The 24,261-nt window shown below is 46.1% G+C and overlaps 1 protein-coding gene across 1 annotated transcript in view; it reads right to left on the reverse strand.

Moving 5' to 3' along the window:
* Positions 1–5,713: 5,713 nt before the first annotated feature.
* Positions 5,714–24,261, reverse strand: part of SFXN5 (sideroflexin 5) — a 71,455-nt gene continuing 52,907 nt past the window's right edge. The window contains exons 10-12 of the mRNA XM_050895803.1: positions 12,948–13,038; positions 7,904–8,019; positions 5,714–5,803 (exon numbers count right to left, since the gene is read on the reverse strand). Of these exons, the coding sequence (XP_050751760.1) occupies positions 5,714–5,803; positions 7,904–8,019; positions 12,948–13,038 (297 nt within the window). The remainder of the gene's footprint in view (positions 5,804–7,903; positions 8,020–12,947; positions 13,039–24,261) is intronic.

Below are 24,261 nucleotides of genomic sequence, written 5' to 3' on the forward strand. Positions count from 1 at the left end.
TAACATTTCAATATGCATGAGTGTGCATGTACGTAGGTATATACACAGACACACGCATACTTGTACAGACAGTACATCTGCTCCGCAGAGACAGTGTGTTGTAGATCTTGTAAATACACCTTCATTCAACTTTCATCACATTGTTCATTAGTGGTTTAAATTTTGCATAATTTGGCAGCTGCCTCTGGCATTTTTCAAGAGGTACTGTAATTTATTCCATATGGAAGTCAGTTGCTGTACTAAAAAGGAGTTATCAGGTTCAGTGAACCAGAGCTGTATTTGTCTAGAAGGAGGTGTCAGATGCTAAACTAAATATGACAGGAGTTAACCAAAGTCTCCCAGCTGACAGATTCTGTGGAGTTTCTGTAGTGTTTGGTATAAACAGGTTCAAAGCTAATACATACATCGCAAGACGCCGAGGATGCCGGCGGGGTAAGAAAAGCACTGGAGGCTGAAGCTCTGGATATCCCGAGGCATCTCAGGCTCCTCAGAGCCCGGGGTTCAAAACACCCCTCTGATGTGCAAACAAACTTTGGGGTGGTTGTCCTACCCCAGCTCCCAGTTCTGCTGAGAACCTCCCAGAGCCAGCACCATACCAGGTCTCTGCTTCAGCGCTCTCTGCTATCTGCAGAGGGTGTTTCTGAGCTTTTCTCACTCATTTTGGGTCATTTTGGGAATCCTGAGCTCTTCTAGCGACCAGTAGCTCTGTCTGCTGTCCTGTCCAGCCAGGCCACCGCTGTCCTTGCCAAGGAGCATCTCCTGCTCTTGGCTGTAGCCCCAGTGCCCCCTCCAGAGGACACAGCAGACGCAGACAGAGGGAGGTTGGGGGGATTTTTGTGCTTGATTGACATAATTAAAGGAGCAGTTTCAATGTTTACTCTGGAAACAGCCACAGCAGTTTAAGGTGTCACTGCTGGCAGCTGTTTAGTTTAAACAAACTTCAGCGAGGGTTTAGCTGGACGGAGAGACTTTGCACTTCAGAGGAGGAAGAGCACCTGTAGGAAACGTTCTGCTTACACTGTCAGAAGGAGAATATCTCCAGCAAAAGGCCATGAACACCAGGTCCAGGAGGGCCTCCTACCTCACACACATTTCTGCAGTGAAAAACACGGTTTAGGCTGAAGAAAACTCCCTTCCAGCACCACAAAACCATGGGCTGAGCAATGGCTATCCATCAAGAGAATCCATTTTCATGGTTAGACTGATTTAGCTAAGCCAGAGCAGCTCTGTAATGTTGATCCAGCCTGGGAGCATCCTATTTTTATGAGCTTTACAGGCAAATAGCCCTGACAACTGCTGCGTGAGGATGCTGACAGGCTGTGGCAGCTCTGCAACAAGATCAGGATGATGTGGAGATGAAGAAAGAGTAGAACCGCGCTTCTTTTATGGACACAACTTTTCTGCTCCCCGCTTCTCTCTCAGCTCTTGTCCATTGCCAACAGTTCCAGCTTTATCTCTCCTCCATAAACACTGCACAGTCAGCTCTATGGCCTCCTCTTGTCTAGCCTGACATACACGAGCTCTTGGAACCCATCCTCAAACCTTCTGCTGCGCTTCAGATCCTCTGAGGTTGCTTGTACTGTGAGGCAGAGAAGAGGCTTTAGGATAAGGAGATAAGAAGAGCTTACGTTCTTCAATCTCCACCGCCAGCTATTAGCTCAAAGCGTCCACAGCAGACAGTGCTAGTGGACTGAGCTTGTCCACCACTTGTCCAGACCACGTGAACCAAGTACCACTGGATTTGGGCTCTCCCACCACAGAGCTCAGCCTACAGGGGAGCCTAAGGTTGCACTTACAGACAGACCTGGACGGTCTACACATAGACCAGCTGCGTGATGGGCTTCAACTCTGCAAGGAGTCAGAAGCCGGAAAAAGCCTACTGGAGAAGTCTTGGATGATGGCTGGGAGAAACCTGCACCAGTTCCCAAATTTCATCATAACTACCAGACAAAAGGATTCACAGAAGCACCTGAATAAAGGGAAACGTCTGAGGGACCAGACGCCCAACTTAATGCAGTGGATGTAGGTGTCCCCACACATCCGCACATCCGTGACATGGAGGTACTAATGAAGTTTCCACTGTCTGCTCCAAAGTCAGCTACATCCCATAGATAAGTCATCTTCGTCTCACAGACAATGTGAAACCAATATTTTTCCGTATTAAAGTTGCCAACACAGATATTATTTATAAAACTTAAATGAGAATACATCTGCACAAAATAACTGACACCGTGTTCCCCGCATGGCATATGTAGTCTCAAAATAAACATTGATTCTATATGTTAGCTGCTTCAACAGAGCGTCCAAGCAGCAGGAAATGCATGAAACATGGGGAAAGAATGGCGCGCTGCGGAGCTCAGCAGTGGGAGGTAACATTGAATTACTTGGAGAGCAGAGAAGGCGGCCCTGGGAGTTAAAATACACAGCAGGCAAAGAGACGAGAGAAGCCAAGAGAGCTGAAAAAAATGGCACAAGAGACGAGAGAGGCAGCTGGGGGAGTTAAAACATGCAGATGGAGAGATGGCTGAGAGAGAGGAAAGACCTGGATCCAAGTGGAAAGACGACGACCAGGAACTGGCCACTTAAAATAAACTTTTTGAATACCGAGGAGAAAACGAGGGAGCGAGTTTTCCACGTATCTGAAAACCGCCGCTGGGAGCATGTGGTTTGCTCCTGGGGTGGTGCAACTCCCACCCAACTGCAGCACTGTCACCCACTTCCACCCGGACTTAAACGCAAGGCAGGAGAATCGCTCTCCTCCTTCGCCACAACCCCAAATGCAAATGACTTAGTAGAGGATCCAGATTGCAACTTCTGATTCCAGATCTCCAGCCTCCAAATAATAAGCCGTCACTCTCGTCCTTCTCATTTATAGACACTGCAAGGATTTCTATAAATAAATTGATAATGCATGCCTTGATATGGCTCCCATTAAAAATGCCCTAGTCTATTTTAAATTTAGTAGAATTTTAGTAGTTAAACTTTTCACCAAATGCTCCAAGTTTTTTTCCAAAATGAGGTTTCACCTCTGAAACTGTGTCCTTCAGGGACCACTTTGTAAGATCTGTGAGTCAACACCTGGACTGCGAACCCCCCGGCTATGGAAAGGGATGCTCTCCACGTCAGGTGGACGCTTCCACGTCCTACAGCGATACCACCACCTCTAGCTGCGTGGCCAAACCGTACCCCACTCCTTATCCCTGCTGTTTCTCACTCACAGGCTTCCAGGAATCCAAAGATATTTGATGGAAAATGAAACAGTAGGCACAAAGCTCTAAGGAGAATTTAGGCAGGCGAAAGCAGTGCCCAGATATTTTTCTATTTACAGAGTTTCATTTGGGGGTGGTGGGAAGGCAAGCATTCTCTCGCAAACCTGTATTAAGTCTTTCTATTAGTTAAAATGATGACATTTTGAAGACAATCTCCTGCATGCCCACATTTGCTTGACAGATAAAATTAGTTTTGATAAGTCTTGCACAGAGCACAGGTGTGTTTAGTAAAACTCCTATCAATACAAGAAGTTATGATGCCCTCAAGTATGAAGCAAATTCTACTATTAGTTTTATTTAAGCTTGTGGATGCTTAGCAAGACCTATGATGGTCCTCAGTGTTTCTGTTGGAGGCAATAATTTAGAGACCAGCTTTCTACAAACGTTGAATTTTGGCACATAAAGATTTTTGTCTGTTCATGTTGATAACCAGAACAGCAAAGATCCCCTGAATTATGGTAATAAACCAGGTTGCCCTCTGGGGTGATCTTTCTTGGATGAGCTAATCACCAAGGTAGGGTTAGACTGGAACCAGTGCCTGTGTTAAGCCAGCGATAACACACGCAGCCACTTCGGTGCAAAGCCTCAGCGTGACAGAAAGGCGAAAAGAAAGAGCTCTGTGGTAAGAACATCACAAATCGGTGGCATTTCTGAAGTGTCTGGCATGTGGACAGATGAAAACAGAAGTCCTCTCAACTGACAACAGCAAAGCAGCTTTGATGGGATTATAAAGCCTAGCATCACGTGCCTGAATTTCGAGCAGGGAAGCTGCCAAGACGCCAGGGTACAAACATAAGTGACAATCCCTGTTCTTCTTACACATGACTTTGAGCAAGCCCTGAGTAAGGTACTCCAGAGTAAGACATGGTCACTCCTCAGCATCTCTCCTGCAGGTAAATCATGGGCTGGGGGACCGTGTGGGTGACACAGGGTCTCGGAGCAGGAAAGAGGCTGCAGAGCTTTTGTCAAGGAGGAGCACGAAGTGAAAATCAAATGCTTTGCACAAAATTAGGGGGACTGGAATCTACCCCTTGTCCTTGTGTGTCTCCAGCAGCCGTCTCCAAACAGTGGCTTGCAGCAAGTGTTACCCAGACTGTGCCCTGCCGCAGGGAACCACCGCAGTCCCTTTGAAAGAGAGAGGAAAACAGTGTATTTTGGCCAAAAAGGGCTGAAAGAACTTACTTTAGAGTTCCCAAAACAGAGTTTGTTGCCCTGTTTCTCCCCATACCCAGGCCATGGGAGAAACCGATCTTGGTGAGAGCCTGTAGGTGCTAGAGGGGTACCAGACTATATCTATATTTTTAAATTTAGATGTTAAAAATCAGTCTCCAAATTTACAGCAGCAGTCCCGAACCCTTCCGTTAAGGAGAGAAAATTGCCCAGGGGTGTTTCTACAAGGGTAAATAAGGCTAACCAAAGTTATGGGTCAATCCCTAATTGTACTAATTGCTATTTACTTTGTCAGTGGAGTGCTTTAGAGCAGCCATTATCAACAGATTTGTTTAAAGAGTGCTTCCAGCTCGGCTGTCTGGACAAAGGTAGCAAGCCCTTTAGCACCCTCATCTCTCAATGCACTAATCAGTCTCCAGAGGTTGGCAAGGTGATCCCCACCCCACGGATCATTCACACCGAATGAGCCGCTGATGGGTGCCCTAAGGAGCCATAGGCGCCCAACAGCTCCAAACAGGCTCACAGCATCTCCGGGCAGAAGAAAAAGCAGAGGTGTTGGAAAGCAAGGTGGGAGAATGGCCAACGGACAGGGCAGTCTGGGGTTTTTTTTGCTATTAAGAACTCTGCTAGGAGATAACGGGACATGAAATAACGACCCTGCCCTTTCTTGCCTACTCTCCTAGCACTGATGCTCCACAGAGACATCTGCCAGGAGAGATTCTGCCTTAAACAGCGATGGAAAGCAAATTTCTGCGGTACATGTGAAGCATGTATTCTTCTGGGGAAGTCCAAGCCACAGGAGCTTATTGAAAGAAAGTACAAGTGAGTTCAAACAGGGCATAAGCAAGTCCAACAGTGGCCAAGGTGGTCTGGATGCGGTGCGTGGTCAGCAAGTCCCTACGCTCCCTATCGCCGGCTGAACACGAGCCAAGACCTTTACTCTGACCCCATGTGGCAGCTCTAATGTTTGCTAAGTGGAGGACTGAAAACTTACGGACACTTTTCCACTGAATTCAGAGAGTTTTGGCTCACACTGATCCTACAGAATAGGGTTATTCAAACTGCTGGGGTCTCAGAAAGATGACTTAAAATAACCACATCAATGTAACACTTTAAGAGCCTACAACAATGGTCAAAAATGATGGAACATGAAAATTTTAATAAGTAAAAAAAGTCTTTGATGGACCAATGCTAAGAAATACCAATGAATAACACCTACTAAGGATCTAGTCTCCCTTCCCCTTGAAAAGCCCTCCCTTCATATTACCCAACACTTACTTTTCCAGTATGGACATAATAATTGGAGGTAGAACCAGTATAGGCATTGGCAGGACCACTCTAGTCAGGGCCGTTTCTAGCAGTGCCTGAAAAGGAAAAACAAACAAACAAACCCAAGACATTTAAAACAAATCTCAGGATGTACCTGCGCTGAGCAATCAACGCGTGGGCACAGAAATGGTTTGGCTGGCCTTTCTTCTGTTGTATATGTGAATGAATATATCAACACACACTTTCAACTTTGCTATCAGCTATTTGTGTACAACCTATTTTCGCTCCGTTGCTACAAATTATGGGCTGGAGCCCATGCTTGGTCACAAATCCAGTGGAATGAACAGAGACACCTAATAGCTTCCCCGATTTCATTTCATGTGACCAAAAGTGCCCCAACATCTCATCATAATCCTACGCAAACATGTTAGTGCTGCCTGGAGGAAGAAAGAGAGGCCAAACAGCTGCCTGGAAGATGCTGTAAGGTGAAATATCTCAGTATGGGCTGAGCAGCAGCTTCAACCCTTCCTCCCTCAACTGAGTTTCAATTTCCATTACGTGCTGGGGGAAAGCAGCACCTTCTTGCCTGCTCCAAGACTTGTTTCTGGTTTTTAATCACTGGTGGTTTATTGCAAAGCATTGTAACACACAGGGCTCTCCCAGGAAGATACCCAACTGTGGAGCTACAGTTGTCCCTCCGCTGGTGCTTTCTCCCTGGCAAGATTCACCAGAAAGCAGCAAACAGAACAGCTTGGCAGCATGATACGTATAAATTACCCTGAGATGAGACCCAGAGAAGATCATGGGTGCTCTAGCAAGATGTTTAAGCACCACCGTGTCTTCATTTACCTCTTCCAACCACCTTTGCCAGCACCCACCCGGGAAGCCCCAAGCACTGCGACCACGCGTGGGGCTTTGGCAGGCCTAGGCAGAGGATACTGTAGATTTTGGATGGAAATGCTGAACCTTATGCCTAAGGCCAGGCTTGGGAGCACTCGCTCATTCCAAACTGGGAGAAGGTCTGAGAGAGGCACAGACATGTTACACTAAGGATCTGCCATATTTTCCACGACAAAACCCAGTACTAACCTATTCAGGAAGAAGCATTGGGATTAGATGGCAGCTGAGCAGAAGTTCTCAGAAGTCCCAAATTCAATGTTTAAACTCCACCTAAATCACACTTACAGTACCTTCACTTTTACTATTTATTTTCTATGTTGTCTGTCTTCCCCTCGACCATTAGGATGGAGAGGGGAAGCTGGGTCCTGAAGCCAGTTAATGTAAGTGAGGAAAACTGGCTCAAATAAGTATCTCTGAGCCCTTCAACAGATTGTTTTAATCTCCCTGTTAAACAACAATATGGAGCGATATTAGAGATCTCCCATTTCTTGCCGAGGACTGTAAATCTGTACATTAATTGCTGTCTATGAAGTGCCTTAAGAGCCTTGGACAGAAGGAGCGAGAGAAATGCCAAGCATTATATTATTAACTCCTCTGCCTGGGCGTGTGCTTTGGTACATGCTTTACATTTCAGATTAAAGCCCACTTGGAAACAACATGCCTCAGACAATCAGATGATGCTCAGAAGACAAAACTATGTAAGAAGGGAAGAAAAGGGAATAATTGCAGGCAGATGGCAGAGAGTACAAGGTTACAGGGGAAAACAAACCAGGTGTTAGGACGAGGATAAAAACATCTGGCTACCCTCACAAAGCTTTGGTTGGCAATTGTTAATGCAGCTTTGACATGGTAAGGGTTAAAAAGCTACTCAGCTCGAAAATGAAGTCTTCCTCATTTAGAAAAAGGTGTAAGTTATCTTTGCTTCATATTCAACATGAACTGCTTACAAGTTTCCGCAAAGAAATCCTAAGGCTGTGAAAGCATCAGGGTAGTACAGGATCTTCCTGATGTCAATCCGCGCCCTTCCAAACCATCAAGGTCAGTCACCGACTTTGCCTGCGTGACACGAGCCTGTGTCACCAGCTCACTCAGTTTTGTGGCTACGCAACTGCACGCATGGGTACAACGCAGGCATTAAGTTTTGCCGCTTCTTTCTTCCTGCATGACAGGTAAAGCTCATCTATTTCTAGCTCTTTCAAGTCATCGATTCCTACGGCTGCGGGATTTGTTGAGCCTGAAAGCCAGTTGTGTACAAGCTCACCCAAGCGCTCGCCAGGAACATCACAGGTACATACGTGTTTTGCAGCAATTCTGGAAGACCCGACAATGTTTCCGTTATTGTCCAAAACATCAATTCCTTCTTCCAGCTCTGTGTGCCTCATCAGGACAACATTGCAGATATTGGCACTAGCTGAGGATGAGAAAAGCACGATGATTAGCAAAGCAGTCCTGGTCAATACCAAATGGCAGGCTTCTGTTCGCCGTGACAGCCCTTCAGCTTTGCTTGCATCAATCTGCCAAGAAGTTTCTGCAAGTCAAGGAGCCACTCTTATACCAAGAGAAAGATGTGATTCTGAAGAGCAGAATAATAACCAAGATCATTTTCTTTTACTTGCAAAGGGATCTGCTGCCACAATCAGAAACGTATTGATGCAAAGGAATACCAGCATTTCCAGACGTTGGTGTTCACACATGCTCCCACCCTCCACAGTGATCCTTCACCTGACATTTCGATGTACTAAGTCAAAACAGGTCCTTGCACTGGGCTGCGAGTTGGTCTTGGCCAACCAGGCACTGCTGATTGACAGCTGCCTCTTCTGATGGTACATCCCAGAGCTGGTCTTAACTCCCTTTACTAAGCCAGCAGACAAACTCTTCTTAAATAACAGATATTAGCAGGTATGATGGAAATACACTGCAAGGGATTTCACTGAGCTATGAAGGACAGCTTAGATCTGAGCTCTTAAGAGGACAGAATTTTTTTTTTTTTTAATCAAATAAGACAAGGTTGGGTTGCTTCCATGGACACGTATCCCATTAGCGAGGGTCCTGCTGACTATTTGCCCTTATTTCACACGTTTTAGGAGGAAAATGGCTCTGTGGGCTTATTTTCTAGAGTTCGAGACCCATTTCTTTGCTTTAACAATATTTTTCTGAACTATGACACAAACCAGCAGCGCTCTGGATGGCTCTGGTTCCCAACTGACATTTCCCAGATCTCAGCCCCGCATTCAGGGCAGGGGTGGGAGCAGGTCTGGGACCCTTTCTGACAACCCTCCCCTTGCCCAGCCTGTGGCTTTTGTAGCCTTCTTGAGATGACCCCAAATTCTGCTCCTCAAGTAACGTGTTAAGAGTTGGGGTTGAGAAACATTCTTCCCAGGTGCAGCTCCTCTCCGGGGCCCAGGTACTTCTTAAATTTTTCCAAAGAAAAGCTGCTAATTCCTACAAAAGTTTTGGTTTTGATAAACTGGCATTTTCCAGCAACACACACCCCCCCAATCACATTTTGTTGCAAACTTTCCAACCAGAGCTAATACAAACCCACTGTTGCTGCAAGTACCACTGCTTCCAAAAATGTGTTTCTGTACTGCTTGATGGGTTAATATTCGCTAATTAATCTCAATTCATGTCATATAACAAATGTCTAATTTTTTGAGGGTGGTGGGTGGGTGAGCCCTATACAAATGCAGCTCTCTGCAATCAAGGATGATTTGTGGTGACAAACGCTCCTTACACTTGAGAATAAGAGGAACATACACACACGCACACTCTGTCTCTCTCTTTAATATTCGAACTACTGGACCACTCTTCCCATCTATCAAAATATCTGTGTTACCAATCCTTCAGCTCCTTAATCCAAGATAAAAAAAGAAAACAGGCATTTCATTTAAAGCAAGTTTAGCCCTCCCTTTTTTTTTTCTTCTTTAACACTCACATGCCCCGTCCTTCTAGCTATCAGTCAAGACTGAACATATAAAAACACACCAGCAGAGATGTTCTGGCCAAGCCAAGAGGCACTGGCACAAGGCTCTTGCGAGACTCACGACCTGAAGCTCCCACCACAGTTAGATGCTTCTCCAAGTCTCTGGATCCTGTTCGGGTTTCATAGACCAGGTCCCAAATTCAAAACCTGATTCCAGCCTGTTTGTCTGAGACAAGCAACTGTCTTTGCTGCTCCCGTTCTGCTTTCTGAGAAAGCAGAAAACGCTGCTAATTATGGGTAAACTTGGATTTTATGGACATCTCAAATACACAGGGGAATGAGAAAGAAATAAATATATGGGTAGACAATTTGATTTTCAGAATTTGGAAAGAAATTCTGATAATATAGCCTGGAAACTACTTCTGTGAAAACACTTAGTGACATATTGGGAACTGGGTTCAGATACAAAAGCAACCCATTACCCTACTTCTATATGTGTATATATATCCTTTCTAAACCAGGGTGCTCTCCACACACTAAATGCATACTTGTGCACCACCTAAACATATTTAACGATTTTAACCCCACCCACAAAAAAAAAAAGCCCAAGGAGAAGAAATCCTTCATCCTCCTCACCTCCCTTCCCTCCAACGGGTATCCTTCTACCAGCTTTAACTTCCTTTGGATCAGGTTTGGGATGCAACCTTTGCGGTTTTCTGTGGGTTTTTTTAGCCACGTACATCTCCAGTATAAAGCACACCATCACCAACGACACCCCTTACCTTCGTGACAGCTATCCACACCCAGCGCTTGGGAAGAAGAGGGTAAATTGGGTTCCTTACAATAACCCCGGGCATCGATATTCTTCACCACCTACATCTCCGAGAAAGGGTCAAGCCCCTCCTTGCTCAAATTTGGGAATCACGGCTCTCCAGAACACAGCACCGACACACTCCTTCCCTTCTGCACTGAAAACCTTCTGGAGAACAACTTCACCACCCAGATGATGTTCCAGGGTGGCCAACATCAAGCACGAACCCCTTTTACATCAAGCCAGCCGCTGGCTATGCAGAGCCTTGGCCATTTCCATGAGCTGTTCCTCTCGGGTTGGTTTCCTGGATCCATCCCCTGGGGCTGGGGAGGATTTTTTGGACAACTTGTGATTTCAGCTACTACAAATTACCTGTGGTGGAGGGTGAGGGCACAGCCTGACCTCCCAGCACCCTGCTCCCGTGCCACCGGCCACAACGTGGGGATCGGAGCAATCGGAGCCTGCACTAGCTATCTGGGTGCTTTCCTAACTGCCCGCAGTCTGTGTTATCACGAGTGAGGTCTGGAGGCCCCTGCAGATACATCCCCATGCCCTGCACTCATCTTGGGGTCCCATGGTGAAAGTGGCATTTCAAGGAGGAACCACGTTTGTTAAATATGCCCTACAGGCAGCATTTCTGCAGATACGGTTTAGTTTATCGGGCAAAGACAACGGCTACATGACACAGAGAAGACAGACACAACATGTAGAGCATCTTTGAGGGCAGTAAGACCCACAAATCGGCTCCCAGTGCCTACCCCAGCTTCCCAAGGCTTTACAAGAGTCTTTATAAATATCTCTGCTAGGACTCTGGTTGCCTTCCACCCAAGCAGTAGCTGCACTTCCCCAAGTCTCCATCTCTCGTGACCCCTTGGGATGAGAGACCGTAAAGCTTTGATGCATACCTCCAGCTTTCCAGCTGCTAGCAACCAGCACAGCTCAGCCGAGGTCGGTGGGAGAGGGAGGCAAGGAAGGGCCAGGGGAAAACTGCTTAATGGTAGTGGAGCAAGAGCTTTACACCAGCATCTGGCTTTTCACGTAGAAAAAGTGAAATTCTGCCCTTTTGCTGGGGGCTGGTGGTTCAAAAGCAATGGGAAGACGCATCTTAATTAAACAGTTTGTCCAGGTCTGCAAACCAGTAACTCGCAGCTTTCAAAACCACAAAACAGCAATTAGTGGGAGGATTCCTGATGTCCTAGCACATAACGAAGCATGACAGTACACAAATAAAATAAGAACTAGAGAATTAATTACAGGCTAAACAAATTAATTATGGGTCCTCAATCAATGCCAACACAAGCATAAGCTCTTTCTCCTTACACCTTGGTATGAAAATAGATCAACCTGGTGGCAAAGACTTCCCGCGTGCATCTCTGACTCAAACCCAGCCTTGGAGCTGCCTCCCAGGTCTTGTGCTCACCTCTAGTGCCCTCCTGGTTATAAAAATAAAAAAAACCCTGAAACCCTCTAAAAATATATTCCAGGAAAGTTCCAGGAAAACCGTAATAACATCCACAGATCCCCCATGTACAAGCAAAGCGCTCAGAAACAAGATCGAGTGCAACCTACAGGCCACAATCCCCGTCACCCCCTGCTCTGCAGACAGGGCAAGCGGCTGTTTTTCTGGCAGAAAAGGGAAAAAAAAAAAACCCAGGAACTCAGGAACTGAAGGCTGGAGGGTCAGAGCAACCAGCTCTCTGTAAAAAAAGGAGCAGAAAGACCAGAGAAACTGAAAGCAACAGCTAGGTAAAGAGGCTCGGCATCCTCGAGCAAAGCTGTGAGGACATGGCCCTCGCACAGCAAATGAAAAAGCTTAAAGGAAAGTTTTCCATTAACACGGTTGAAAAGGGACCTGCAACAGTCAGCAAAACCCCTATGTTTACTGATTTCCTCCATGCTTGGACAATTTTTGCATCATCTTTATAAATAAACAAGCTTATACAAAAAACTACCCTAACACAACAGGCGATTTCTTCACAGCTAAAATAACTCATCATTTGCTGAACGTTGTAACCACGGGCTTCAGCAAAGGCTGAGTCCAGCATGTCCCTTCCCTCAAACACTGAGCAGTTAGCTGATAAAATGCAGAAGGGTTTATTTTGTGCTCCAACAAGCCAGCAGCAGCCTTAATTCTTCACACACTTCGGTCTTTTTTTAATCAGTGGCTCTTAGAAATCTGTATATTCAGAGTAGGAGCATTTCATTGCATTTTTATTGTAAAAAAAACCCTGACACTACCGCTTATTTGAAGATATGATTTGACATGATTCAAACCAGATCTTGCAAATTAAATGCTCTTGAATTTGGACAGTCAAGGACCAGTCAACACCAATCGTTTTTTAAACTGCTTGAGAGTGGAAAGCGCAGCTTGATAAAGCCTCGTGAGCTGCCTCCGCCAGCACCTTTGCATCGTTTTCCTGCCGAAACGCTGCTTTGCACCATCCCGTTGCTGCCTGCACCGACTCAGGGACCCGCCGCCAAGGGGACACGGCAGCGACGGCATAGAGCAGGAAGGCAGGAGTTAGGTGTCCATCCCAGTGGCTTTTAGCCACCGGTAGGTTTACAGCCAACACTTTGAATATAGAGAAAAGGCGTTCTTTCTTACCGACAGCAGGGAATGGCACAAACCTCTGGATCAAGAGACGAGTGGCGGGCGTAAACTTGTTCGCTCTCTGAACCAGAACATTAAGGCCCACCTTTGAATAGAAAAAAAACAAAACAGAGAAGCAGAAACATTTAGCTACAAGGAGCAGGGCAGATGCCACAGCTTGCAAACAGCAGCAGAGCTCTTCAGGGGGACACATTGGTGTCTCTCGTTATGGAGAAGCATTTGAGAACTAAACCCCCCCACACTGCAGAGTTTAGCTGTGCTGGGTTCAACCCTTTATTCAACGAAGGGTTGAACCCAACCATTGGGCTGAAATGAAGGTTTGAACCCAACCGTTGAGTTGAACCCAACCATTGGGTTTAAATGAAGGGTTGAACCCAAGGGTTGGGTTGAACCCAACCATTGGGTTTACACCCTTTCCAGCTAAAAGACAAGCTAGAAACCACTGCAACAGCGTTCAGTCCTTCTGGAAATGCCCGTAGCTGCATTTTTACCCAGTTCACTGGCTTTTTCCCCATTCAGCACAAAATCATTGGGGCTGGGAGTCCTCACCTGGCTAGGAAAAAGCCAAATATCAGTGACGGTGGTTGGCCCAACACAATTCATTCCTCCTCCCAGGGTCTGTGCAAACTACACCACCCCACTGCAATGCAAACATTTGGGCTATAAAGGAGCTACGAATAGAAACAAGAGATAGCAGGCAGTTTATTATAACCATGGATCATTTTTTTGTTGCCTCCTCCAACACTTGAATAATGCAGAGCTCTCCACAGTTTTGCAGGGATCTAAGTCATTGCGTATGTTAATATAAACAGCACGGAGGAGAGTCACTGCCTCGTCAGCCTCAGCGTGGATGGATAGTAGTGATAGTCGGAGAATTTCTATCAAAATTTGTTTCAAGCAGAACTGAGGTTATTAATTAAACAAACCTATTCGCAGGAAATTACTTCTGTCTTCAAATTACTCTCCCTCACAATATTTTCTCTTTTTCATCCAAAAAAACCCAAACACGCAAACAAAACCCAACAGCCCCAAACCAGGAATTTTAGGCCGGAAATGGAAGTCTTTAGCAACGCCTGGCCAAAAAGTTTTCAGCCAAAAATGCAGCAAAATTAAAAAAAAAAAAAAATTCAGCCAAAGCCAAAAACCTGCCAGCAAATAGTCATTTGGGGGCTTTTAAAAAAAAGAAAAAAAAAAAAGAAAAGAAAAGAAAAGCATGGGAGAACATATTTTGCAAGCTGCTACATTATACATGCATCCGCAGTGCATCTCGTCTTTTTGGAGGCTGAGAGGAAGATGTTGAGAAGCACAACTGCTGGGTAAGCCCTGCATAAGCAGAGTGCTGGTTTTCAAAATCCATGGAGCGTTTTCAGAGCCCTGTGAGGCTTTCACCAGGACCCCAAGCAGGAACCCTTCCTCCCCTCCTTGGCCACCGCGACTCTAGCGCTGAGCCCGAGAGCCACAGCGGTGGTTCTTAGTCTGGGCAAGAATAAGGCTTTTGTCTTAATCTTCTTCCCCCTCAAAACTGACTGAATGGTTTGGGTTTTTTTTACATTTTCCAAGTGCTGGGATGCGTATTTGCAAAATCTGAACTCTTCCAGAAACTGTAAAGCAGCCTAAAAAAGGTGGCTTTAAGAGTAAAGGTAAGACAGTCTTAAGCCTGGCTTTGCTGGTACTGCCCCATGGATTCGGGTATTTATAGCCTGGATACAGTTCACCTGTGTAGATGACAAATTTTGTTGGGTTTGCAGCCTCTGCTTGTAGGTTTGATGGAAGGATTTGACCGTGAAGTGGAAGAGCAGCAGCTTTTGAAACAGAAAAGATGAGTCTGGGAGAGACACCGCTGTGAGGCTAGTGGTAATAAAAGCATTTTACTTTCAGATTCAATTTGGTGCTGCAGATGAACTCGCTCCTCCACTTACAGCAACCACCCCGCTGTGAATATGAAATTAAATGTTGCTATAGATTTAAATCCAATCTCCCAAATTCCCAACACGAGGACTAGATTTAGGAAACTAATGAGGGTTTGTTTTTTACAGTTTTGAAATTGCTTTAGCCAATCTGTGAACTCTTTCCCGCAGGTCACGAAGTGGGATGAAGGTAAACAGGTCAAGGCGAGCATCCAACAACAAGCAGGTACTCCTCAGCCTCAGACCACCGTAAGCAAAAGGGCCATCAACGAGGAGAGCTTAATGAGTTTAATTCCTAGGGGCTGGCGAAAGAACACTTGACTATCGAGGCGAATTCATCACTAAGAAAACAACCGCAGGAGTACTATTATTATCATCACCCTGCCTACAGCCTGAGTCACAGATCTGGGATCTACAACACTGGCGCTGTACAAACACGTAACGGAGAGTCAGGTGGGATTCATCACATCAAATGTGGTAGAATCATAGAATCGTTTAGGTTGGAAAAAGACCTCTAAGATCATCGAGTCCAACCATTAACCTAACACGGCCAAGTCCACCACTAAACCATGTCCCTAAGCACCACATCTACACATCTTTTAAATACGTCCAGGGATGGTCACTCAACCACTTCCCTGGGCAGCCTGTTCCAATGCTTGACAACCCTTGCGGTGAAGAAATTTTTCCTAATATCCAACCTAAACCTCCCCTGGTGCAACCGGAGGCCGTTTCCTCTTGTCCTATAGGCTCCCTTTGCAGCCCAGCACAGAGAAATGAGCCTTTTTAAGGGTTTTTATTCTCCTCCCAAGACAGACGTTTACGGGTGCTCATGCGAAATGTCCCCAACAATGCCCACTGATTCCTGCTGACTATCAAAGGAATCCAGGGATGCAGCTCAGATGAAGATAACTGCGCTGGTGATGCCTCAACTCAGGCAAGACAAGTGCTCCTCCTTGCAGCTGGGAGCTCTGGGCATGGATTTGCAGTACTGGTTTCAGTGCAGTACTGGTTTCAGTGCAGTACTGGTTTGGGATATTCCTGTACTGTGACCCAAATTAGGGAACAAATCCAGCTTTTTCAAATTGACTATATTTTGAGGTTTCTTTCTCCAGAGCACTTCCTTGATCTGGTTGACAGAGCATCCCGACAAGCTGGGCACACGGGATACATTACACCGCAACTGCTAATGTCCCACAACACGAAACCGGGGCCGAATGCTGTCAACAGGAGAGCAACCTTACTCAGGGCTCTACTATGCCTCCAGCAGCACTCTGCCCTTCCTCCCTCCCTCTTCTTCAAGGGCCGAGAATTCCTGCTATTTATTTTGCTACTGGTTTTGTTTTCAGCATCAACAACGTTATCTCAGCAGAAGGACAGAGTTTACGATGTTGCCATACTTGAAGCCGTACCATCAGACACTGTCACAGAGTGACCGTGTAATAATAAACGCAGATTTCTGTTCCCTTTTCTTTTCCTTGTCTCAAAAAGTTCTGACCTCCTATCCACCAAGATATGAATTTTAAAAGCACAGGAGTTTTTGAAAAAATCCCTGCTTTGTTTTTTTTTCCTTTATGACTATTAAGAGTTTTGAAGCCTGAGAGATGGCTTTTGAATGCCCAAAGTCGGCAACGACCAAGCCATTTGATAAAGGTCTAACCCTACACCTCTTAAATCAGTTCTAGAGCAGTAAATACATCAGCAGTTCAAGAAGTTATTTCACTTAATTTTGAAAGGGAATTTTTATAAAATAAAGGAATATTAGAAGTCCAGCGAGCAAGGTGGACACTGGTTGGTAGATGACGCCACCTAAATGTTGCTGAGCAGCTCTCTAGACTTCATTAACTGATTTGGTGAGATCTCCACTGGTTTAAGGGATTCAACTTTCCCAGGTTCCAGCAGCATTGGGGCAACCCTGACCACTGCCGTTGGAGCTGGCTGCTCCAAGTGACCTAGAAAGTCAACTTGGAAGGAGGGACTGGCTCCAAAGCAGCTTATCCTTCAGCCCTCAAATCACCAGATTGCTGAATTAGAACACTAATTGGATCTGATGAGTCCCATACAGCCGAACTGAAAAAAAGAGCATTAGGAGAAGGAAGGAAAAAAATCATTCATTAGGGCTGAGAGGTGAAGATGGAGGCAGAGAGATGGAAAACTGGGCTGTTTACCAACTGGAGCTTTACCAAGTCAAGGAGAACAGAATGGAGGAGTATAAGGGAAGGGAAAGCAATAACAATCCGAGTGGAGAAGGAAGTTAGAGAGGAGCAAGAGTAAGCAAAGGAAGAAACCTGAGTCACACCCAAGATGACTGCGGAAGGGATGACGACCACAGTAGCCCCATAGTTAGATGTTTCAATGGAAGAAAATGGCATAGCTGTGAGAAAGAAGCAAGACTGCAGGAGAGGTATGAGCAGGAAAAGAGGGAATTAATGCTGATAATGAGACAAACTTGATTTGGGCAGATGACGGAGAAAGAAGAGGAGGATGGCGGGGTCCCATGCCCAAGACAAGAGGTTGTTGTTTCAACATCGAGCTTTCCATGCATCTGGATCCTGTACAGAGGCAACACCACACCTGGGCGCTGCGGGGCTGGGCTGGGGCAGAAGGAAAGGGCACGGATGAGAACAAATTCGCTGGAAACAAAGAGACACCAGTGAAACAAGAGAGAAAATGCTGCAGAGAAGAACAAGGAGTTTGGAAGGCAGCAGTTGGCGAGGACCCAGCGGTTGCCATGTACTCCTGAGCCCTGAGGCAGGGTGATGGGCACTGGCTGCCTCCCCAGAGCACACAGTGTCTTTCTTTGCCTCCACTATGCCAAAGGCTCGAGGCTGTGCCTTTGGGCAACGGCTGCTACAGCTCCAACGATTTATGGGCTTGATGGAGGAATCACCGGGCTGGGTTTCCAGTCTGAGTGATCATACCACTCTCTTCTGGTGTCTTCTCATATCTGGAATTGGTATCAATCATTAGAGCAGAGGAGGTGCAGGAATGGGAGCTTTTGAGCACAGGTATCCAGATTTCAGAGCCGGGCACCGCTTCACTCAAAAACTTTAAGCAGCAAACAGAAGTTTATCACCAGCTCCTCCAATCTACTGTGATCTTCCTCCTCCTCCTGGCTCCCCGCAACGGTTCACCTCTGAGGAGGTGCACGGCCACACTCCATCCCCTCCCATCCCTCGCCCTACTTTGCACCGACTTCCTCCGGCTTCTAAGTGTTTCTTGACCGCCCTAAGTGGCGGATAGTCCTGAGGGCAGTGGGTGGCCTCCCGTGCCGTCTCACAAGCTGATTACGGGCATCACACCAAATTCGCAGGCTGTCAATGCAGCCGCTCCACACGGCTCACAAACAATTATCAGGAAGAAGGAGCTGGGATTAGAAAAATCCACAGGGGCCCCTCCACCTAGAGAGGAGAGTGAAAAATTGCATCCGTGTGTGTATGTGTGTGTGTGAGTTACGTGTGCAATGGGAGCGGAGGAACAACCCATGGCCGGTGGCACCGACAGCACGGGAAGGAGCAGGGTTGCTGCCCCCGAGTGCTGCCTGCAAGGATGCTCTCCCCGCACGCAGTCAAGACTGAAAACTTGGTCCACCAAGCTCCTGTCCTTCCTGAACATGGCAAAAAAAAAAAATCCAGATCCTGTTTTTTTACTGCTCATGAATATTCTAAGTGTAATGAGCCAGCCCAACTCTAATTTATCTAATTAAAGTTCTTAGATTCTCCTTCTAGCTTTGGTTAGACACCCTCAAGCAGCACTTGGCTTTCTTTTAAAGGACAGAGCTGTAAACGCACCTTTTTATTATTCTCACTCCCCGGCCTCAGAAGATTTTTAAACCTGCGTATCGGAGCAAACGTACCCCTTGTAAATGGCATCAGCGATACAGTTTGCTGAGCTGTGGGAGTCAGGGCTGCAAGGGCAGGTATTGCCACAGCCGGCCGCGACACAACCATTACAATGCTAATATTATTTGACAGCGATAACCTTAGGCTTGAACAGTCTTTACCTCTCAGCTTCCTTAGGAGAAGAAAAATAAGATCTTTCTGCTGAAATTCTAAGTGGTTGTGAGAATGTCTTGGGTTGCAAGGGATGTTTTCAAGACAAAGCACATTTTGAGTTTGCAAAATCTTAACTTTTTTGGGGGGGGAAATCCAGCTTGTTTAAAAATATAATTTTTGCAATGTCCATTTGTCCAGAAGGAGCCTCTGCTTTAATCTGATCTCTGAGACCCACACTGGGCTTTGCTACTTAGAATCCTACACAACTTTTGTTTTCTGATACAGCTAAATACAAAATTAGGAGTTATAATTTTTACGTAACCTCTGTGCTCAACCAGTTTCGACTGCAGCTGAGATTCCTGCCCGAATTATGATTTATGAACCCCGTGGGAATATAACCAAAGATCTCAAAGACAAATTATCATGTTTCAAGAATTCAGAAGCTCTGCAGAAACCCCACAGTAACTACAGGAGTTCCCAAAAAGCTGCATTTTTTTGGAAATAACATCACCAAGGCTTCTGTACAGAAGAAAGTTGCCCCAGGATGACTTACTAAGATGCCTGCATCAGAGAGGAGTGATTTCCCACTGCGAGAGCAGGAATTTGAGTCCTGGAGCATCTAGGTTTTTGAGTTTCTGCTCTGAAAAGCTTCCTACATCAGTCCCGACACCAAGTCACGTAGCTTCTGTCTCCATTTCCCAACCATGCAACAGAGCTGAGAGCCAAGCCCAACCTCCCAGGGGCACCCCAAAGATCTGCAGGGGTTCCCATACAGGAGGCTACTGCAGCACATATGCTACTCCATAGCAAGAGCTCCCTTTGCTCCTGTCCAAGTGATCCAGTTGCATTTAATTTCAGCAGATTGTTGCTGGTTTCTTCTTTGAACTCCTGTTGTGGGCTCGTGGAGGCACTAGCCTTAAGTGGGCAGGTAGGCAGGAGCGGCTGGAGGGACCAACCTCCACTTCGGCTCTGCTGGTTGCAACCACAGAACCACCTAAGCCATCTTTTTCTTTGCCCAAAGCCAAGAAGCACTCACACACTCCATTTCTGCACAGCCACTGTAGGGACAAGAGGGGTGACAAGCATCTGAAGGGAGGTAACATCTCCAACTGCTGCAGCAGCTCTCTGGATGAAAACGTATCCAAACCCACAAACCAAGATCAAGAGTGTCAGGGGTCCTAAACCTGATCTGTACAAAGCTCTAGACTAGCAGGAATGTTTTCTTCCCTTGCAATTTTCCAAGGAAAAAAAAAGTATCATGGGATACCTCAGCAAACCACATTAGGTCATTAAAACTGTCTTGCTTCTCTCCAGTTTTAACCTAGTTTGTTTTTATACGTATTCAAGTTTAACTCCATATACTTTCAGTTTGTTAAAGCACCGGGCGTACACCATACAGTAAGCCAGAGCATCAGTAAACCATACTGGTATCAGTTCCCTACCTCCACTGGCTTGTCCGGAGTCAGGATTTAAGGTCAGGAAGCAAGGAGGCACTTCTAAAACGAAAAGACCTGGGTCTGCCTGTGAAGAAATGCTTTAAACACCTTCCCGAATGCCACGACCGGCAGTGACTCCAAGGTGAGTCATTAGTAGCTGACAGCACCAAAGTTATTAATGGCATTAATCGCCTGATTTTTTTAACCCAAGGTTACCCCGTAAGGTAAGTCAAAAGGAAACATTCAAGTCCTGAGCAGGTACATTTTAAGTGTATAGATCAATACAAAATATACAGCCTGGCTGGCAGTCATGGTTACATGACATTGCATCTCTCTCTCTTATACAAAAGATGACAAAACACCTACTTTTGTTAGAATTTAGCTCAGGTTGCTAAGTGAGAACAGCGTATTTATTTGCCTCTGTATTGACAAGACCATAAATCCCAAACTTGCACTTAATAAAAACCTTGTTAGAAATTACAACCCCCCGTATATTTGAAAGGGGAAGGAGAGACCTTGGCTACTTTTTTAATTGGGGCAAACCCCACCATCCCTCCACTTAAGAGGTGCCTGATCTCACACACGTGTTTTTGCTTCTCCTTTCATTGGGGGAGAATCGAACCCCTATCACAAGGGGGAAGCTCAGTGCCATCGTGCCTAGGCACTCACAATAAATGTTTCCTGGTTAAGTTACATACACCTATATATGTAAAACACACTCCGTATGCCTGCCAGGCTTGCTGTGGTCTAATTAGAGCCCATCCTGTCAACAGGGGAGGACAATGCCAGCAGTACCGACGTACGTGGCACCTCCAGGGTACATGGAGTGGACAACAGATGGACAACGAGCTAATGACCTGAGCACCAAGCTGAGCGACAATACACTGCTTACTGGGAGACGTCAGAAACGTGGCCAAATGATACTGGCAGAAAAGAGAAATCCCCTGGAGAGTCTTCACGGGGTCTTCAGTATCACAAGGAGCGAGATTTGGAGCTGGTCTTGGCAGAACCTGAAGCCGTGATTGTGGAAATCAGAAGCCTGATGTATAAAGCTCTGATCCAAAGACACGGAAAGCAACGGCAGTAACACCACTGCTGCGAGATGCTTCAAGGAGAACGTACAGAGAAACCCAACGACTCCCCACCACGGGCTCCAGGTGAGGCAACCCCCAGGCTAACACCACCGGTCTCCAGTCTGCAGGTCTCAGCACCAGTGACAACCCAGAAACCAGAGCGCGGCTGCTCACAGCCCTTCTCTGGATCTGGTTTAATTTGCAGGCATTTAATTGCAGCCACAAGAATCACTTCTGACCTCAAACTGAAGCTACAGTCTAAAGCCATAGTACTGAAGAGCTGAGTTAGAAGCAAAAGGGATCAGCAATACAGTAGCGAATTGAGTTTGGATCTGAAATTAAGAAACTGACTTATAAAATATGTAAAAACCCAGTTATTAACAATAAAATTGGGTTTGATTACGTAGCTTTTTTAACCTTTTAAAAGCGTGACAAAATCAGCAGAGAGCAAAAGTGTGCGTGTGTGTGTGTCTGCTGGAAAGGGTTTCTGTATAATTACAAACCCTCTGATCGCTATAGCTCTTGGCGCCAGAAAATCTGGGGGGGAAAAAAAAAACAAAACAAACCCCAAACATTTAAAATACGCTTGGTCTTTCTCAAGTCTTTTTACTACTCCCTGCCTTTGTTTGCCTTGCTTAGGAAAACCAGCTGGTATTAATTGCACTTCGTACACCACCATCATGAACAGCAGCCAGATATCAGAAAATACGGCCTAATCACAGGAATCCACTCAATTGTTTAAAAAAAAAAAACAAACCAGAACAATTACTGCTCAGCATTCGGAAAAGCAGTAAAACGAGAGCAATCAAAAGAAAATGCAGGAAGGAGGCTGGTGTATGGAGAATGTGATAAAAATAAACTACAATCACAGAAGGAGAAACAGAAATCTAGGTCACTTAACGGTAATCAGACTCCTCTAAACATATTGTTCGCCGCAAGCGAAGCTCGGAGATGTCGCATGCTCGTGCGGAGCGGGTAGCCCAGGTCTCGGCACGTGCCCGGAGGCAGAGACGGTGCAGAAGTGTCATGTAAGAAGTTAGAGATGGAAGAGATCTGTTACATCAGCCTTTTCACCTCTTCCCCCACACTCAGTCTTACCATTAGCCCTTCTGACGTCTTTTCTAGCCTTACTTCAAGTGCTTGCTTCACCTGAGTACTGCATGGGAGAAGAGATAAAATTCTGGACCTGGCATAGCTTTCCTTGCATGAAGCTATGCTGTGAATGGGGTTGGGCTGGGAGTAGGTGGAAAAAAAAGGAATATTGGGGAAAAAATATTGAAATATTGAAAAATATTGAAAAAAAGAATATTGATTCCTCCAAAAACTCATCCCAAAGGGCTGCAAATCAGGAGTCCCAGACGTAGCACTGGATCTAGGAGAGAAGCATCGCCTCTCTCTGACAGCAATTCCTCTCTCTCTAAAATGGGAAAAGAATCCGGTTATTTGCAAAGATTTGCTAGGACTTCCAGTTTAATTGCAAGAAGCGTAAAGCCAAAATCTGGTCTTCCGTACGCGTGAGAAAGCAATTTGTTTGCCCCTCTCGTTAGATAAAGACACGGAGGGTGAAGACGATGGGAAGCACAATCACAAGTCAACTGATCTGTCATTTGGTGAGCCTTCTCCCCGCGTCGCTTGCCAACTGCAAACATGGAAGGGGCTCACTTTAATTAATACCGGGTCTCAGCAGACCACTGGAGGCAGTGGCACTTGTTTTCAGGTCATCTGGTCCTAATAGGCTCACACTGGGAGGTGATTTGTTGCTAACTGACAGCAGAGATCACTTAATGAGGGCTGAGGCCTTACAATCCAACGTAATGAACCTCAGGGCTACTTCTACATTATTTGTCATCACGATTTAAAAAAAAAAAAAAACAAAACCAAAACCCAAAAAAACGCTCGAGGAGATGCTGGTTATTAATCCAGGTATTTGCAATATAAAAATCACTCCCTGCTCTCCAGGATTTTCTCTAGGCTGCTCTGCATTGGGAATTGAGCATGGAATAAGTGCTGCTACAGATTATCAGGACACAAGCTATTCTGCGGTCACACACACGTCAGTAGTGTCCCCAACGGCTCGTCTACAGGGGACACTACAGGGACATCAGTGCACAGCGACCTCATCTCATTTTCACACACCCTATGTGCCATAGCATGCTCCACTTGGAAGAAGACCTCCTTCCAACATCAGGAAGGAGAAAGCATCCATGAAGGCTGCTGCCCTTCCCCGCTCCCCCAACTACATCGATGGATCTAAGGAAAGCTCCTGCCTCCCCGTAACAATATTTTGACCCTCAGAGCACCACAGCTACAAAACCACTGCTATTACAGAGCTCACGATGCTCTTCACACACGTTAAGGACATCCCAGTGGAAGCCCAGTCTGGTGGGGCCATCGTGGCACATACACAAGAAGGCAGAAACACCCTCTCGGCATCCGCACCACTGAAGGAAGATTTTCTCTTGCACAAGCTTGAAATGGTGTAAGTACAGAATATTGTGGCACCGTCTTTCCTCGTGGTGCTTTTAAAGCTCTCCCGTGATGGCCAGCCAAGGGGTGCAAGATAACCAGGCACTGGGGCTCCTGCTGCAGACGCACCTACAAGTTATGTGGACAGATAAACCCCAGCATCGTTTCAGGTTCTGCATTTGTTCAAAGCTTATTGCTCTGTACAGACCATCAGCTCCTTCACCACCAGGGAGTAAACAGTGCAACCAACGGAGGTACAAACCACCACGGCACGAAGAGCTGATCTACCATCAGCAGACTGAGGAGCCACCCACGTGTCACCAGCGGTGACAGCCACACTGCAGGAACAGCAGGCCTCTGCTGGTTTGCTGTAATTTCTTTTATCTACAAATCTTGGTGTAGCTTTTCACTCTGCTTCAGAGAACGAGTGTTTC

This window comes from Gymnogyps californianus, chromosome 4 (genome assembly GCF_018139145.2).
Source record: "Gymnogyps californianus isolate 813 chromosome 4, ASM1813914v2, whole genome shotgun sequence".
Taxonomy (NCBI): domain Eukaryota; kingdom Metazoa; phylum Chordata; class Aves; order Accipitriformes; family Cathartidae; genus Gymnogyps; species Gymnogyps californianus.